The 19,621-nt window shown below is 40.0% G+C and overlaps 1 protein-coding gene across 1 annotated transcript; it reads left to right on the top strand.

Moving 5' to 3' along the window:
* The first annotated feature begins 8,924 nt into the window (after positions 1-8,924).
* LOC127161417 (myelin-associated glycoprotein-like) lies at positions 8,925-18,947 on the top strand. The gene is made up of 10 exons (XM_051104187.1): positions 8,925-9,061; positions 10,657-10,758; positions 11,060-11,133; positions 11,553-11,942; positions 15,112-15,429; positions 15,587-15,850; positions 15,963-16,053; positions 16,273-16,330; positions 16,786-17,012; positions 17,651-18,947. Exons 1-10 carry the CDS (start codon positions 8,925-8,927, stop codon positions 17,691-17,693), a joined length of 1,704 nt encoding a protein of 567 aa, XP_050960144.1. The 3' UTR covers positions 17,694-18,947.
* Positions 18,948-19,621: the final 674 nt, after the last annotated feature.

Consider the following 19,621-nt stretch of genomic DNA (forward strand, 5'->3'; position numbering starts at 1 on the left):
TTGGGCGTCTCAATGGTATTCCTGCCATTGGTTCCTTAGTTCTATGTGTCACATATTGGTGAGTCTGTTTATGTTCATGCCGTTTCATTCATGCCAAGTCAAGTCTGTTTTGTTCAAGTCAAGTCTGTTTCAATCAAGTCATCATTTGGATTATCGTTTGTCTGGATATCACATTTGGTTTATAATAAAGCAGCACTTTGGTTCATTTCCTTCAACTCGCCTCCAGTGGATCATTACTGTTACACCCATTTTATTAACCAGTGTCTTTGCTGCTGACCTTCAATGATGCAATTCAACCATACTAATAAGCAAAAATTACTTTAGATAAACTAACATTTGTGCTTCATTTTTTTTTATAGTTGAAGAGTGATCTCCTGCATAAATATACTTTTCTTTCAGCCTGAGATGAATTAATTTCACTTTTGGTGTAAAAGGGCTTTAAAATTAGAATCGTTTTATTTTTAAAAACAAAGAAGCAAGCCCTGCCCAGATTTAAAAAGTAACGCAAAAGTAACGTAATGCATTACTTTCTATAAAAAGTAATTGCAATTACTTACTTTTTCAGGGTAACGCAAAATTGTAATGCATTACTTTTAAAAGTAACTTTCCCCAACACTGATGAGCAGTGTGAAAACAGTATCTTTAAAATAGAAAGAAATCTATAGGTTTGGAGGAGCTTAAGGATAAGTAAATGATTGATAAATAAATAAATGATCCCTTCTCTTTTTGCACTGATGATTTTTATCTTGCAACTGATAATATCTACTCTGCTGCGATTCCTCAGACAGTAACAGCTCTGACAGGCTCTTGTGTACAGATTGCTTGAACATTCAGCATCCCTGATTTTGAGGACAAACATAAGAGGTCAAAATCACTTTATGGGATCTGGCTAAAAAGCAATACATGGTTTGCAGGCACAGGCAGTTTTATAGCTTTTAATAACAGTAAAAACATTATTAGAGGACTCGGTGACATCCAGATGACTGGAAATATTGAAGAGATGAACTGCACCACTGTCTTCTATAACATCATGAAGAATCATTCAGACCTCTACTACCTGAGACTGGAAATGGAGCCAGATGTGTTCAGAGCAACATTTATCCCTAATAAAGCTGATTTACCTGATTCAAGTAAGACTGTGAAGATCATTGTCAGAGGTAAATGTCATCTCCACTGTCTCCACAATATGCTTTTTTAACGCCTTCACTTAAGGGGATAGTTCATCCAAAGATTTATTTTCATCCAAAAATTTATTTACCCAGTGGCTGCCCATTTTTGAGAACAAATAAAAGCATAACAAAATTAATACCCATGGCTCACAGTATTTTGTCAGGAACCACTCATGGTAATTTTGTGTTCCTTGGTATGCTTTTTTATTCTTAAAAATGGGCAGCCACTGACTTGCATTTAATAAATCACCAAGGACCACAATTTCAGCTAAAAGTCTTCTTTACTGTTCTACTGAAGAAAAAATGTCACCTACATCTTAGATTGCCTGAGGGTGAGTAGAATAGCAAAAAATTCTCATTCTTGGATGAACTATCCCTTTAAAGGGGTCATCGGATGCCTTTTTTCCACAAGATGATATTATTAGTTAGGGTCCTAATGAGAAGTCTATAACGTACTTTGGTTAAAATTTCTTAGTGGTAGTGTAAAAAACACCCTTTTTACTTGGTCAAAATTAGCCCTTTTCAGAGCAAGCTGTTTTGTTGCATTTGCCTTTAAATGCTAATGAGCTCTGCTCACCCCGCCCCTTTCTTCTGTGGGCTGATAAGCCGTTCTGTTTACATTACCCATGAACTTGCTAACTAGCACATTATTAAGAAAGGCAATTTGCAAAGATTTGCAAAACCCTTATGCTCACTTCTGCTGTAGGTGAAGCTGGATTACGAATGATTCGTGCGAACATTTATGTAGATCGCCGGGCATATTTCCTTTGAAAGTAACGTTAATCCTCTGTGTTTTCAGCGGCTCAGATGTACAAAAATGTGATAAATAAATACATGCACATGTAAATATTACTATCATGCTAAGGTGAAATAAACGCACAAAGAAGTAAAAGATCAAGTCAAATGGTCTTTAATTAATCCACAAGAGGGTAAATCCATAAAAAGGCAGGCAGGAGATATACGTAAGGACGTAGTAGATCGGAAAAGGACAAACTGAACAGTACTAAAGTAGGGATGCTAACAAGGGACAGATAGATGAATCTGTTTAACAAGACACAGGTAAACTAACTAATCAAAGAGAGACAGAAACAGGGTCAATGAACACATGAGGGATGAAAACAACAAAATAGTCAAAAGGTATGACAGTTCAGGGTGGATCAGATGAAGCCAGAAAGAAGGCATAACACATTTGGAGCAGGAGAAGCCAGGCAGGACCCAGACCCCAGCCATGAAGGTGACCCACGGTGGAGCTGATGGAGGGAGGAGCCATGGTGTAGGAAGGGCTGATGACTCCAGGGGCAACCGCTGGTGGCGGAGCAGGTGGTGGAAGGAACCGAGGTGAAGGCGGGGATCCGTGGGGAGCCGAGGCAGCGGATGGTCGACAATTGACCAAGGCGGAGCCGGAGGGATGAGGGAGCCTGGCGGAGCTGGTGGACTGACGGGGCACGGTGGAGATGAGGGAGCTAGGAGCCTTGGTGGAGCCGCAGGGTCAATGGGCTAACTGGAGTCCAAGACTTAGAGGCCAGTGGCGGAGACAAGACAAAGTCTCCATCGGCCATGACGCCGATGCAGACTGGCCGACCCACGGCAGTCCCACCGCACAGAAGTTGGGCTGAGAGTGAGCAAAGGCACTGTTAGGAGACAGCGGAGGTAATGGTGAGGACTGGTGCAGAGGTGGTGGGAGTTCAGGATGATCAAGGAGGTGTGTGCTGTCCACACAGACCAGATCACAACTCCCAACAGCTCTCGCACCTGGTCAGACAAGTCAGGCTCTGGCTCCGGGACAATCCTCAGCTCTGTTACTCTCCTCTGCGATGGCTCGTTGATCGTGGGGTCTCTGTCTGCAGTAGGCTTAGGCTTTTGCTCCGTGCAGCGGGGGCTGGGATGGTGGGCTGGGCTCTGGGGCCAGAGTGGGACTGACAAAATCATCCTCGAATCCGACAGTGAACGGAGATCTCTGCTCTGCTCTGCTAAAGCCCCCTGCCCTGAAAAACCTACTATAATATCCTGGTCTAACATCCCTAAATCTGCACCCATTACAACACAGGTACAGGATAAACCTGATAAAACCCAGTCAGTGTTTTCATATGTGACCTTCAAAGCTTCATACACAGATCACAGAAAGTGATCTCCTGCACTGCTACATATCCAGGACATACACCTGATGACTCAACTGTGGAGAGTGCTGTGATGCTACGAGTCGTGTGTAAGAGATTTGACTGCTTATTTCATTTCACAGAACCTTGTGCTTGCTTAAATGCACTTCATGAGTTTGCCTGCCCATCCAGTCCTAATGGGCAATGGTAAAGAAACTTGGCTTGCTGTCCTTAATGGAGGCTCGAACCTGAGGCTCGGCTTGAGTGCAGAGTTCGAACCCCCCATCCCCCTCCCCCCCAATGTGATATTACCTAGAGGGAGAATAACAGTAACAGGGGAGGTGGAGGGATGCCGGAAGAACGGAGGCTGGGACGGTGCAATGAGAGCTGCTTATATAGGCTTGTAATGATGATTGACAGGACTGAATGATTAGGCTCCTCCCGAACCTACGTTTGGAACTTCATAAAGTGCAGCGTAGAATTTGATGTTTAGCTACCCAGAAATGTCTAATGCAAAAAATGTTACTTTTATCCCACATATGTGCTTGTGTTTTTGGCAAAGTATCTCCAAAAGAAACTCACATCAACATCAAACCATCTCATTCAGTGTCTGTTGCCACTAATGTGACTTTGACTTGCAAAAGCAAAGCCAGTCCATCAAATGAAATGAACTGCACCTGGTACAAACGTGGACAGGAGACGCTAATAGCTTGGGGAAAGAAGATTACTTTTATCGTGAATTACAATAATACAGAACTGTACTTCTGCACAGCTCAGAATAAATATGGCAATCAGTCATCACCAGAGACTCTGCACATGCTATTAACATTGCATAGGGACCCTGTCAATCAAAAGCACCTCAGTTCATGTGTTAGATAAAAGAGACCAAATGTACTGAGTTGAAGGGAATTGCACGATAGAGAAAAAATTGAGAATCACTGCGGAAAAGGGTTATATGATGGGGATTCCATCTTCAGTATGACAAAATAAGGTACAGGCCATAATGAATTGGCAGATGTTATTTGCAGCTCAGTGTGAAAACAGTATGCAATAATAACAACTTATTCAGTGTAAATGGATGTTGCTGTCAGGGTTCTCCCCTGACAGTCGTGTTGTCTTTGTTTCATGTTTCTATGTTTGTGTTGTGTCTGAGCACATGGCTTTGTCTTTGTTGTTGTTTGCCATGTGCTCCCCTTGTCCTGCCTCCTTGTTACCCTTTGCCACGCCCCCTTGTTTAGCTCTTGTTTGTCTGAGTGTCGTCACCTGGTCCTTGTGTTCCTCTCTCGTTTGTCTGAGTGTTCCTCGGGTTCCTCATGTTCTCTGCACCTTTATATTGTTCTCCCTTTCCCTCTTGTTTCGCCAGTTCAATCTTGCTGTTTGTTGTGCGTGGTCTATGTTCACTAGCTTGTCTTACCATTTGTGATACCGATTATTTCTTGCCTGATTGTTCACTTAACACCATTTCTTGTCAGTCTTTGTCTTGTCTTGTCCAGTCCAGTCCTGCAGGCTGAGCTCCTAGTCTGCTTTCTCCATCTGCCTTACAGCTAGACATCTGCAGAGCCTGTGGGATCACGAGTGTGGAGGGGCGGCGCCTCAGGTTCCTGTCAGGCCACTGTTGCTCCAACCGGCCTCCAGTTTTGCTGCCTACTCTCCCCTCTTGTGGTCTGTCTTTCTGGACTGGACTCTGTGCCCATTCACCTGCCTGTCTACGAGTCTCTCCCTGCCTATTGTTTGGACTGTGTTACTCCCTGCCTCACCATCTCTTGTCCTGTCAGTCATTTTCGCTAATAAAGCATTAACACTCTTTCTGCATTTGAGTCCTCCTTCTGATATCGTGACAGTTGCCTTATTGGGATATTACTTGTCCACCAACGTTGGGGGTAAATCATTACAAGTAACGCAAATTACGTAATATTATTACTTTTCCAAGTAACTAGTAAAGTAACGCATTACTTTTTAATGGACAAGAAAATATCTGGGTTACTTTTTTCAAATAAGTAACGCCAGTTACTTTTCCCCGCATTTATTGATTAAACGCTCTCCTGTCCCCAAGTTGAGAGAAATCGGGAGTAAGATGTTAGTTCTAGAATAAATGTGAACATGCATTAATTCATCTCACTCCTCAAAATGAAAACAGTGAAATTCAACTATATGACGCAAACCTGCAATAATTAAATATGTTAAATAATACAAATATCCTTTATGCATTTAATACCATTTTATAAACCGATGTCTTTGCTGCCGACCTTTGATGATCCAATTTAACCATACTAATAAGCAAAAATTACTCAAGATAATCTAACATTTGTTTTCCTTTTTTTATTAAGAGTGGATATTTTTTTCTTCTGCGGTCTACTGTACAGACGTGTATTTACTTTTCTCAAAGCCTGAGGCTTTTGGTGTGAAAAGGCTTTTACATTTGCCAAAAATAGAACTTTTTATATTGAAAACAAACAAGCAAGCCCTGCCCAGATTTAAAAAGTAGTGCAAAAGTAAAGTAACGCATTACCTTCCATAAAAAGTAACTAAGTAACGTAATTAGTTACATTTTTAGGGAGTAACTTAATATTGTAATGCATTACTTTTAAAAGTAACTTTCCCCAACACTGTTGTCCACATCCCTAAAGCTGAAAGACTGTTCAGGCTGAGGATGCATTGCAAAACATCAAACCTGTATCTGATTTAATAATTTATAGACATGGCCCAAATCAAAATTGAATAAATCTAATACAATGTGGTTTGTGCTGATCTTACCATTAGGAAAAACAGATCTGTTCCACATATGTGACCCTGGATCACAAAACCAGTCATAAGTGTCATTTTTTCAAAAACGAGATTCATACATCATATGAAAGCTGAATAAATAAGCTTTCCATTGATGTATGGTTTGTAGGATAGAACAATCTTTGGCTGAGATACAACTATTTAAAAATCAGGAATCTGAGGGTGCAAAAAAAATCAAAATATTGAGAAAATTGCCTTTAAAGTTCTTTACACAATGTTCTTAATGTATATGACCAATCAAAAATTAAGTTTTCATACATTTACAGTAGGAATTTTACAAAATATCTTAATGGTACATGATGTTTACTTAATTTCCTAATGATTTTTGCCATAAAAGAAAAATCAATCATTTTGATCCATACTGTCACGAATCTGGTCGGTGTCCCGTTGTCCGCTCACCACCAGATGTCACTCTCACCTCACCTACACACTCTGACTGTTGCACCACACTCCGGACTGCATCTACCATCCTCCACCGCACTGATTGCGTCAGCCCCCGTGACCAATCAGGCGTTCTATAAAAGCCCCGGTCCTTCCCAGTGCACTTCACGGATTGTTGTATGGTTGTATTGTTAGCGCTTTCCTAGTTTCTTGTTCCGAGTTCCTAGTCCCCTGTGTTTTGTCTTTCCCGCCTGGTTTTCTTATTTTGACTGTCTAGCCGCCTGCCTTTCGGACTCTCGCTCTGGTTTATTGGATTATTCTCTGCGATTGCCTGTTACATTCCTGTATGCTCCTGATTTGACCCTGCCTGTACGACCATGTATCTGTCTCGTCCCAATAATAAAGGCTTGCGTATGGATCCGCTCGCCTCTCGTCTTTCACTTCACGTAACAGAACAATCCGTCACTACAGGATCCAGCAGCTTCACCCCCGGACAATCAGCCGATACGGACACAGACAGAACTCTATGCCGGATCAAGGAAGGACCAAACACACTCGAACAATATACCCGTGAGTTTCTGGCCATAGCCAACTATTCCACCCTCCCGGACAGTATAATAATAGAAATATTTTGTGATGGCGTAAATCAGCCTTTGAGGGCGAGGCTGAGACGCGAGGGTCCGCGTCCATCGCTCGCGGCATTTTTGAACTTTGCTTTGTTGTGTGTGGGTTCGCCGTGCACCATAGAGGTCACGGAGAGGGAACGCGACAACGGCGACCGTGCGTCCCGCTCGCAGATGGACAGTCATGCTGGAGCACGATCCCACAAACACGTTTGCCGCCTGGATCGCTCGTGAAATGGCGGCCGTGTCGGAGTGCGCTCGAGCAATGGCGGCGACTGCGGTGCCCGTTCACAAGATGGCGGCAGCGCCGGTGCGCGCTCACAAGATGGCGGTGACGGCGGAGTCCGTTCACATGATGGCGGCGGAAACAGAGCTCCGTCACGTCACAGCTGCCATACCAGAGCTATATGCAGTTATAGCTGCATTTCCTGAGTCAAGTCAAGTTTCCAAGTCAAGTCAAGTTGCAGCTGTGTTTCCTGAGTCAAGTCAAGTTTCCAAGTCAAGTTGCAGCTGTGTTTCCTGAGTCAAGTTTCCAAGTCAAGTCAAGTTGCAGCTGTGTTTCCTGAGTCAAGTCAAGTTTCCAAGTCAAGTCAAGTTGCAGCTGTGTTTCCTGAGTCTAGTCAAGTTCCCAAGTCAAGTCAAATTGCAGCTGTGTTTCCTGTCAAGTCAAGTCAGAGCTATCGCCCCTGTCTTAAGTCAAGTTACAGCCATCTTTCCTGAGCCACTGCACAAGATGGCTGCCACACCAGAGCCACTGCACAAGATGGCTGCCATGCCAGAGCCACTGCACAAGATGGCTGCCACGCCAGAGCCACGCACAAGATGGCCGCCGTCTCCAAGCAACTGCACAAGATGGCCGCCGTCTCCAAGCCACTCCACAATATGGCCGCCATTACAGAACCTGTGGTCAGCACCCGGACGCCACCTGTGGTCATGATGGCCCACGTGCTGGACACACCCCTAATGACGGTATGGGCAGCTAAAATGGCGCTCCTTCATGCCGCGGCAGCTACCCCTGGGTCAAGTCAAGCCAAGTCACAGCCGCTCCCCACGAGTCAAGTCACGTTACGGCTGTTGTTCATGAGTCAAGTCCCGTTACAGCGGATTTCCATGAGCCAAGCCAGGCTACAGCAGATCCTCATGAGCCAAGTCAAGTTCCTGCTGTTATTCCAGAGCCAAGTCAAGCTTCAGCCACTGCTCCAGAGTCAAGTCAGGCTTCCAAGTCCAGTCAGGCTTCCAAGTCCAGTCAAGCTTCCAAGTCCAGTCAAGCTTCCAAGTCCAGTCAGGCTTCCAAGTCCAGTCAGGCTTCTAAGTCCAGTCAAGCTTCCAAGTCCAGTCAAGCTTCCAAGTCCAGCACGGTCAAAGCGGTCGTTCCTGAGTCAAGCAACGTCATAGCCGTGGTTCCTGAGTCAAGTGAAGTCAGTGATCTTCACAAGCCAGTTCAAGTCACCGCTGGTCTTCACGTGTCAGATCAAGTCACTGCTGATCTCCATGAGCCAAGTCAAGTCACCGCTGATCTCCATGAGTCTAAGCAGGTCACTACTGATCTTCACGAATCGAGTCAAGTCACAGCCAATCTCCAAGAACCAAGTCAAACCACAGCTGATCTTCAAGAGCCAAACACAGTTATTGCTGCTGCTCCAGAGTCCAGTCACGTCCCGCCTGACGGCCCAGAGTCCAGTCACGTCCCGCCTGACGGCCCAGAGTCAAGTCACGTCCCGCCTGACGGCCCAGAGTCCAGTCACGTCCCGCCTGACGGCCCAGAGTCAAGTCACGTCCCGCCTAATGGCCCAGAGCCTCGCCATGTTTCGTTTGACCGTCCAGAGCCACGCCATGTCTCGTCTGACATCCCAGGGTCACGGCCTGTCATGATGGCCAGCGTGCTGGACCCACCACTAGTGTCAGTGAGTGCAGCAAACATCCCAGTGGCATCAACACCTTCTAAAACCACCATTAAAGAGGTCCTGCCACCCGCCGCTGCTCTTCCCTTAATAGCAGTTGCCTTTTGGTGTGTGTGGGCTGCACACTGTTCTTCGGAGGTCCCGTCTGATCTCAAGTCTGCTCCAGAGCTCCTGTCTGATCTCAAGTCTGCTCTAGAGCTCCCGTCTGATCTCAAGTCTGCTCCAGAGCTCCCCTCACTTGGAGAAGCTATGCCAATGCCTCCTGAGGTGTCAGCCTTGGCTGTAGATCCTCCCATGGAGGCGGCGGCATCCCTCTACAACTGCTTCTCCCCTTATTCTGTCTGCCTCCTCTGTCTCTGCTGTCCCTAGGTCCCAGGCCATAATGCGGTTTCCTGCTCCAGAGGTCCCGCCTGGTCTCAAGTCTGCTCCAAAGGTCCCGTCTGGTCTCAGGTCTGCTCCAGAGGCCTTCCCCATCAGAGAAGCTGTGCCAATGCCTCCAGAGGTGTCAGCGTCGACTGTAGAACCTCCTATGGAGGCGCCGTTATCCTGTGGTCTCTCTGCTTCTCTCCCTGTTCTCTCTGCCTCCTCTGTCCCTGCTCTCCCCAGGTCCCAGTCCATGACATGAGTTCCTGCTCAGCCCTTGTGGTTTATGTGTTGCGGTTCTGTACACTAGTCACAATAAGCACAGAAGCTCCTCTGCATTCAATGGATGTACAGTATGGTTAGTTTTATTGAAGAATATTTGAACATTTGTTTTGCAAGAATATTGCATACACAATAGCAATGAATGAGCATACAAATGCTTACAGTAATATAAACTATATGTTCATGCATTGACTTTCCATGTTTGACATTACCTTTCATTATTCATTATCTCATTATTTGTGTAATGGGTTATATATTCTGAAGAAAATATGCTTGTGGTTATGACCTAGAATTACATCCTGTTGACTGGTTATTGCTTCAACTTTACACCACCTGACATTTTTACAGAATATATATATATATATATATATATATATATAAATTACAAATACAAATACAAAAAATACAAAAATATTGCGACAAAGTCACAATACAGTATTTCGTCAGACTATAGTTTTATAATAGAAAATGAATACAGAAAGGCTTTGGCAGTCAGTGGTACATCACTAGAGTCATGTGTAAAGAGAAGGATGACATGTTTAAAAATGTTTATAAATGGTGTGAATTTGCGGGTTGTAGTGTTGCAGACTTGTGTATCAGCCACAATGAGCACAAGGACAACATTAGCTCTTCTGCAGTCAGTAGATGTGTCCTCATATGGTTAAATTACAGACAAGGAGTTTCTGAATGTTTCAGTTGGCATAATGTAGATAATATAGATAATACATACAACGATAAGCAATGAATGAGTGTGCAAATGCACTTTAATTCAGCTCAGCTGAATTGCTATCAGTGTGAATGATATCTTACACTTACATTACACATTTACATTTCAATGTCAACTGGTGATCAGGGAAAGAAAAAACAGCATTCTGACCATCTTTACATTTACATCAGGAAAAACACATCTTATATAATAAATAAATTCTTCTATTTTTTCATGCATTGCCTCTCTTTGTTAAAACTAACATATTCTCATGTAATGGCTTCCATTCTCTTCAAACAAATGAATGGTGTTTAGTCACAGAATGAGATTGATAATATCTCCCTCCTGTAGTGCTGCTGGGAGGTGGTCAGTTGTATTTCACGTCAGTAAGATCTCACAGAGAGGAAGACATCTTCATGAACTTCTGCTTTTCTTTGACTGCACTGCTCTGAGGTAAGGCTTTCTCTTGCAAACTGACCAATTTTAAAATACGAATCTTTAGACAAATGTTGTAAAGAAAGTTCATGGGAATGCTTACTTGTTTAAAAAATATTAATCGAGGATGGGCGAATCCGCAGTCTACATAAACTATTAATTCTCAACCATAAAGCAAAAGTCTTTATTTAAACATAGTAATAACACACAAGCGTAAGGTACAATTCATGGCTTACAGTTGTGGACAGAGTAAAAACATTTTGCTGTATGTTTTTTGGCTGATATTTATATTTTTCTTTGTTTCCCGTGTTTCTGTCAGAGCTCCAGAAATGTTTGTGTTCCAGATCACGTCCTTCATCATTATCTGCTCTGTGTTTCTACACACTCACTCAGGTTGGTCCATATTATTCTAAGTTTATTTTTGATGAAATATCACATTTACCAGCAGAACTACTACTGATATGATGACACAAGACAAAAAGCAAGAAAATATATCGAGCAAAGTCTGTAATTGCTGTCTGTTCCTCAGATAAAGATATGTGGCTTCAGAAGACTTTGAATTTATATATAAGTCATAGTTGCTGTTGTGCTGTTGTGTCCTTTATATGGCTTGACTGCCTTATGTCAGTGTGTGCTTTTGTTGTGTGTGAACATGAACAGTGTGAAAACAATACCTTTAAAATCAAAAGAAAGCCATAGGTTTGGAGGAACTTAAGGATGAGTAAATGATTATATAAATATATAAATATATAAATTATCCTTTCACTTTATGTGACTAATGCACTGATGATTTTATTTATTTTTTCTTGCAGATAAAAATATCTACTCTGTTGTGGTGCCTCAGACAGTAACAGCTCTAACAGGCTCTTGTGTGGAGATTCCTTGCGCCTTTAGTGTCTTTGATTTTGAGGAAAAACGTAAAAGGGCAAATTTTATTTATGGCATCTGGCTGAAAAACAAACAGTTTGGCAGTTTTATAGCCTTTAACAGCAGTAAAAACAATATAAGAGGATTTAGTTACATCCAGATGACCGGAAATCTCAGTGAAAGGGACTGCACCACTGTCTTTTATAACATCATGAAGAATCATTCAGACCTCTACTACTTCAGACTGGAAATGGAGCCAAATGTGTTCAGAGCAACATTCCCCAATCCAGCTGATTCATCTGATTCAAGCAAGACTGTGAAGATCACTGTCATAGGTAAATGTCATCTCCACTACATGTCATATGCTTTTTGAATCCCTTCACTTAAAGGGATAGTTCACCCAAAATTGAAATTTTGCTTTTATTTTACCCACCCAAGACTTTTTTTCTTCAATAAAACAATGAAGAAGTTTTAGATGAAACCATGATTCATAAAATGCAAGTCAGTGACTGCTCGTTTTTGAGAATAAATAAAAGCATACCAAGGAACACAAAGTTAATACCTGTGGCTCCTGGGCATGTATTTTGTGGTTTTATGAAGCAAAACGATTGGTCTGTGGAAGAAACTGAACATTATTTACATTTTTAACTGTAATCCATAGCCTCAGGCACACAGTCTAGAGTAATGTCTGGTTCCTAAACAAATCATTCTTTTAAACTGTTTGTTTTTGGTGAACTAGCTGAACCAGTTCATCAAACCTCACTAAACCGCAATCACTTTGCAATTCAAGAGCACAGATCTACAAGTTACTCAATCAAAACTCACTTTGAGGGACAATCACTCTCCCTGAAAATGAGCCAATATACCAGCATATATGGTCCTATGATGCTGGTTTTTGCCAGCTCATTAAGCACTCCAGTTATTCCAGCAGTACACTGAACTGAGGAAACAGTTCCAACTGTTGAGCAAGTGATAATTGCATGTGTGAACCAAACACTTACAGTATCTCACAAAAGTGAGTACACACATTTCATCCTTCACATTTCAGCAGTCATTTAAGTATATATTCTCAAGGGACAATACTATAGAAATGAAACTTGGATATATTTTAGTCAATGTGCAGCTTGTATGTCAGTGTATATTTACTGTCCCCTAAAAATAACTTAACATACAGCCATTACTAAACTGGCAACAAAAGTGAATACACCCTAAGTGAACTTGTCAAAACTGTGTCCAAAGTGTCAATATTTTGGTTCATACCATTGTTATCTAGCACTTCGGTAATTATTCTGCGCATGGAATTCACCAGAGCTGCACAGGTTGTTGCTGGGATCCTCTTCAAATCCTCTATAATGACATCATGGAGCTTCTGGATGTTAGACACATGGTGCTTCTCCACCTTCCGCTTGAGGATGCCCCATATGTGCTCAATAGGGTTCAGGTCAGATCACGTTCACCTGCACCTTCCTCAGCAAGGCAGTTGTCATCTTGGTGGTGTGTTTGGGGTCATTATCATTTTTGGAAAACTGCCATTCAGCCCAGATTCTGAAGGGAAGGCATCATGTTCTGCTTTAGAAATGTACAGTACAAAATGGAATCCATGTTTCCCTCAAGGAACCGCAGCTCCCCAGTACCAGCAGCACTCATGCAGCCCCAGACCACGCTTGACTGAAGGAGAGACACAGTTTTCTTGGTACTTCTCACCAGGGCATCACCACACATGCTGGACACCATCTGAGCCAAACAAGTTTATCTTAGTCTCATCAGACCATAGGACATGGTTCCAGTTCATTCTCTTGGACAGGTTGTCTTCAGCAAACTGTTTGCGGGCTTTCTTGTAAGCCAGCTTCAGAAGAGGCTTCCTTCTCAGATGACGCCAATGCAAACCGACACAGAACGAGTACTCAACTTCGATGATCGACCCTTGTGAGGCCTGTTCCGAATGGAACCCATCTTGGAAAACTTCTGTATGACCCTGGCCTCAATACTGTAACTCAGTTTCAGGTTGTAACCTCTTATAGCCTACACTGTAAAAAACAATTTGTTGAGTCAACTTAAAATAATTTGTAACCTGGCTGCCTTAAAAGTTCAGTCAACTCAAAAAATGTTTATTCAACTTGAAATGTTAAATTATACTAAGTGACAAATCAGTTGAATAGTTGAATCAGCTTAAAATTTTAAGGCAGCTGGGTTACTTACCCATCTGTTAAGTTTAGCAAACACAAATATCTAAGTTGTTACTTAGTACAACTTAACATTTCAAGTTGAATAAACTTATTTTAGTTGACTGAACTTAAAATTTTAAGGCAGCAGGGTAACAAATTATTTTAAGCTGACTCAACAAATTGTGTTTTTTTATTTTTTACAGTGTAGGACATCTTTATGGAGAGTAACAATTCTAATTCTCAAATCTTCAGAGTTCTTTGCCATGAGGTGCCTTGTTGAACATCCAGTGGTCAGTATGAGAGAACTGTACTTAAAGCACCAAATTTTAACTGCTCTAATTCAAGTACACAACTTTGTATGGTCCTGTCAAGCAGACAAAAACATGAACATGATGAATAGGACATGTAGCTTTGCATGGTTAAATGACTTAATGCTGTTATCACTTAGGGTGTACTCGCTTTTGTTGCCAGCTATTTTGACAATAATGGCTGTATGTTGAGTTATTTTCAGGGGACAGTAAATATACACTGCTATACAAGCTGCATATTGACTACTCTAAAATATAGCCAAGTTTCATTTCTATAGTATTTTCCCTTGAGAAGATATACTAAAATGATTGCTGAAATGTGTAGGTGTACTCACTTTTGTGAGATACTGTAAATGAGGACGAAATACTCACTGATTAAGTAAAAAGGTGAGCTCATGAAGACTTTATGTGCTTTAGACATGTAAAACATCAGTGTTTCACATCATTATTGGGTGCTTTAAAAATATAATTGCTTCGTCAAATAAATGTTTCGTCATTGATTTTGTAAACAAACTAGTGAATTTCACCAGTCCACTGAACGGAACTGTCCAAAAGAGCCAGTTTGTGGGGGGGGGAATCATATTTCCCCTTTTGCCTGAGGCTATGGATTACAGGTAATAATGTTGTAAATAATGTTTAGTTTTTTGCACCGATCAATCATTTTACTTTATAAGACTAGTATTTTGTCAGGAGCCATGAGAGGTCATTTTGTGTTCTATGGTATGCTTTTTTTATTCTTAAAAACGGGCAGCTGCTGACTTATCTGAAACAAGGTAGCTAAAAGTGTTCTTTACTGTTCTGCTGAAGAAAAAAGTTACCTACATCATGGATGGCCTGAGGGTAAGTAGATTAACAGAAAATTCTTATTTTAGGATGCACTGATCCTTTAAAAGGACAACTGAATGTGGACTACTTTGGACACAAAACAAAACAAAAAAAAAACTTTGGATAAATAAATACATGCAAATATAAAACATAAAACATAATACAAATGTTCTCTTAATGATGACCTACTGTAATTTGTTCTGTAGATTCACCAAAACCTCCCATCTTTACACCTACTGATTTGAAAAGAGTGATGGAGGGAACTACAGTCAATCTGAGCTGCTCTGCTGGAGCGCCCTGCCCCGAAAAACCTCCTACAATATCCTGGTCAAACATCCCACAATCAGCCCACAATACAACACAGTTACAGGAGAATCCTGATAAAACCCTGTCAGTGTTTTCATATGTGACCTTTAAAGCTTTGTACATGGATCACAGGAAGAACATCTCCTGCACTGCTACATATACAAGAAATACACCTGATGTCTCCATTGTGGAGAGCACAGTGATGCTACAAGTCCAGTGTAAGATATGTGACTGCTTTTTTATTTCACAGAACCTTGTGTGTGCTTAAATGCACAAAGTGCAACGTAAACATAGAATTTGATGTTTATCTACCCAGAAATATCTAATGCAAAGATTTCACTTTATCCCATGTATGTGCTTGTGTTTTTGTCAAAGTTTCTCCAAAAGAAACTCACATCACCATCAAACCATCTCATTCCATCTCTGTTGGTACTAATGTGACTTTAACCTGCAAAAGCAAAGCCAGTCCATCAAATGAACTGATCTACACCTGGTACAAACATGGACAGGAGATGCTCTTAGCTCGGGGAAAGAAGCTTACTTTTATCCTAAATAACAAAAATACTGGATTGTACTTTTGCATAGCACAGAATAAACATGGCAATCAGTCATCACCAGAGATCCAGCTCACAGCTGAAGGTAAGTTTACACAGATTAAATGTAAAAAACAAGGTCATCTGCAAATCTAAATAAATGAAGATCATTTGAATACAACATTATGGTCCAATTATATGCATTTTACATGACATAGGACAAGATGGACCATCGACACCTATGATTGCCAGTTGCGTGGGAGGAACTGTGGCGGTGCTCACACTCTCTGCAATTGGATTTTGTAAAAAGTACTTTGTTACATTTAGTTACGTTTACAGTTACTTAATCATTGTTAATGTAGTTTTGAAATAGTAGATTTTAAAGATTTTAAGGATCAACCACTGTTAGAACATAAGACAGTTGATAGTGTTTGACTTCATACAGTGACCGGATCAATAATTATAAAACACTTTAGTCATGCAAAGTCAAATTAAGTTTTCAGTTAAATCCTTTATTTCCTCTAACAGGACCAGGAAAAAGACACACAGGGGAGACAATGTTGGAGAAAATGATTCCCTAAATCAGGTGTGTGCGCTATTCCTTGGTTTTTAGGTTCAGTGGGCTGATGGCTGTTTAGTTAAAGGGTTAAAAACTCTTAAATCTCATAACGACTGCCTATAACTGGCAGACTTTTAAAATAATAAGTATGCTAATAATAAGTAATGCTAAATGTTTAAAAAACTGAAATGTGTTATTTGGTCAGCAAAAAATACACTAACAGTTTACTTCATGTACAAGCTAATTTATTGGCCTCTGCAGGTTAAGATTCAGATTCAGTCAGTGATCTTGCTTGTTCAGTATTTAAATAGTCTTGTTCAGCATCTGCAGAGTTCAGAATTCCTCTGAAACTGTCCTCCAGCTTCAAGATCAACATACAACATTGTTATATCTATTTACTATTCTAAAACTATTTAGAGAGTTTAAGCGCTGGTGATTAACTTCGCTGGTATACACTAAATATTTTTGTTTTAAATTTTTAGGCACAGGATGACAGGAATTCCACATATGCTAATGTTCTCACCATGACCAACCAGGACAACCAGATCTCTGATGATCAAAGTGTGCGTGACTGTAATACTGAGTTCAGTACTCCGATCGACCACAATGAAAAAGGTTCAGATGTAGTATATGCACAGGTCCACCTGGTAAACAAAAAACCAAAACCCATCAGTGTTCTGCCTGAGGACATTTATTCTCAGGTGAAAAAGTAAGTTTACACTTTATTTCACTTTAGACATTCTTTTGACTAAATAACTTTCCAACAACATGTCAACTAATTCTCAGAGTATTAGTAGACTGTTAGGTTAGGGTTAGTAGAATAAACTAACATGTAGTTGCAAAGTTACTTGTAGTCAGTAAATTGTTTGTTGGGGGTTCATTAAAATAAAGTGTTGGCAGATACTAAGTGGACAGTCTACAAATAATTTAATGTCTTGTAATTGGCATGTTGTTGCAAAGTTACTTATAGTCAACAATGTCTAAAGGGGAACATCAAAAAGTATTAACAAATGATTTTTTATTATTATTAAAAATAAAAATGTATTTTATGTTGTTTATGAAAACAACATTTGTATTGAGGACTGATACAAACGTTTTCTTTAAACTGAGACACTAGCATTGTGGTCAGGGTAAATCCATTTGAAAACACCAGCAGAATAGACTGAAGAGGGCTCTACACAGAAGATCTTTTGCAAAAAAGAGTGGCAAAAAAAAAAATGGACATTCATAGACTTGTCAAGACTCTTATCTAAAAAGAGTGTCTACTCTATTGTGTGCATACTTGTGTAACCAGAATATTTGAAGTAGTTTATTTTTCTTTTTTCTTTAAACGTTTTTGTTTGCTAGGGATCATCATTGCCTACAGCTGTGCTTTCCTTGGAAATTTTGAAATGAAACAATATCACTGACAACATCAAAAACAAACAAACAAAAAATAATGTAATAAATAAATAAAGGACTCATGGACTGTCCTTCAAAGTGTTTCCTTAAGAGAATTGATGCTGATACTGTAAATTCATGTTTATTTTAAGCATTTTTATTGTTTGAAAAAATTATTTCTATCATTATCTATGTAATGACTTATATCCTTGTTTTTGTAGTTAATGTGACCTAGATAAATATTGTAAAATGAAAAAAAAAAATCTTCCATTAGTTGATAAACCATAAACATTCACCATCCTAGATCGCTTGCTCACAATTCAGGAATTTAGGTCAATATATACTTATTTCACTGTTTGTAAAACAGAGATGGGAAGTAACAAATACTTTGTTACTGTACTTAAGTAGATTTTTCTGGTGTCAGTACTTTACTTCACTATTTATTTTTCTGACTACTTTTTACTTTTACTCCTTAAATTTTTACACAAATTTCTACTTGCATTGTCAAACCAGGCTCGTTAGTTTAGTTTCAGTTTTGTGGATCACCATTCGATAACAAATCTCTTAATCATGAATCGGTTAGTCTGTACTGGCAAGACGATTTGGATCCGCGTCTCCGCCAAACGATTTTTATCAGAGTAATCAATGCGAGTTACTCGAGAATGGAGTGGATCAGAGAGGCAAAACTACTGACCTGTAGTTTCGTATTTGTGTACTTAGTTAAGTGCTAGCAACTTAGCAGAGGATTAATAATAGCTACTCTAAACTAAACTTAATTACTATAATCACTCAAAATACTGTATGCTAAAGGATATTATTATCTACTGTAAGGTTACAGTAGTAATTTAGCAAACAAATGTTATAAGACATCGTTTTATAATATGTTTAGAGGGAGCTAAGGCAGATAATGCAACCTTTATGACAATTAAAACCAAAAACCATGAATACTATAGTTAAACAATGGTAATCACAAATTAACTGTGGTTGTGCTACACTAACCATAGACTAACCATGACATCTGTAGTAAAATTATGGCTGTAAATTAATCTAACAAAAAACATGGTAAATTTTGTAAAATTTACTCATGATAATACAAAAGCATGTTTAGTATTTGAATTTTTTCTGTAAATATATTGTCATGATGTAACTATTATTGTACTAATTTTGACATTTAGGCAATTTAGAAAATATAGTTTTATTAAATCTATAGTATTTAAGTCATTTTACAATAAAACAACACATGGTCATCATGCGATACCTTAAACTGAACTAAAATAAAGTTATGTTATTACAAACCAAATACTATGAGGTGGTTGTTTTTCAAGAAACCGGAGACTGTTCTGTTCATGACAGTAGATGGCTGATAAGAAAAGTGACAGGTACAAGAAAATTTGTTAAAAAAGTAAACACACACAAAGTGAGATGCAGAGAAATATCCTGGAAAATGAAAAGACTGAAAAAGAAAACTGAAATGAAGGTGCAGTTCAAGAGAAAACCTAAGGTTTTAAACCTTTTTTTAAATGTGATGGCCGTACAAAAAATCGGGTTTCTGTGGTTTCAGAATTTGTTGTGGGTGTATGGGATGGCCTGGATGAGTATGAGATTTCCTGGCCTGAAATTTTTGTCCAAGTCCTGTCCTGTTCTACACAGTGGTTGTTCAGCCTTGATACATTCATTAGCTAACACATTGTAAATGTAAGTTATTTTGTATTTATGTGTCAATATGATGTGAGGTCCAGTTACCAGCATGACACTAAAACAGGCAGTACCAATGGGTACTTTTTACTTAAGTTATGTCAGAGCTCATACTTCTTTACTTCAACTTGAGTAAAAAAAGTGTAGTCAGTACTTCTACTTTTAAACATGAGTATCTGTACTTCTACTTAAGTGAAGGATGTGTGTACTTTTGCCATCTTTGTTATAAAACACACAATATGC

The sequence above is a fragment of the Labeo rohita genome, unplaced genomic scaffold (assembly GCF_022985175.1).
Source record: "Labeo rohita strain BAU-BD-2019 unplaced genomic scaffold, IGBB_LRoh.1.0 scaffold_643, whole genome shotgun sequence".
Taxonomy (NCBI): Eukaryota; Metazoa; Chordata; class Actinopteri; order Cypriniformes; family Cyprinidae; genus Labeo; species Labeo rohita.

Excerpts from the sequence above, each read along its gene's own strand:
- LOC127161417 (XM_051104187.1), top strand. The coding sequence starts at position 8,925 with ATGGCCAGCGTGCTGGACCCACCACTAGTGTCAGTGAGTGCAGCAAAC. Across the intron at positions 15,430-15,586 it reads AGTGATGCTACAAGTCCAGT|TTTCTCCAAAAGAAACTCAC; the intron begins GTAAGATATGTG and ends TTTTTGTCAAAG. Across the intron at positions 16,331-16,785 it reads AAAATGATTCCCTAAATCAG|GCACAGGATGACAGGAATTC; the intron begins GTGTGTGCGCTA and ends TTAAATTTTTAG.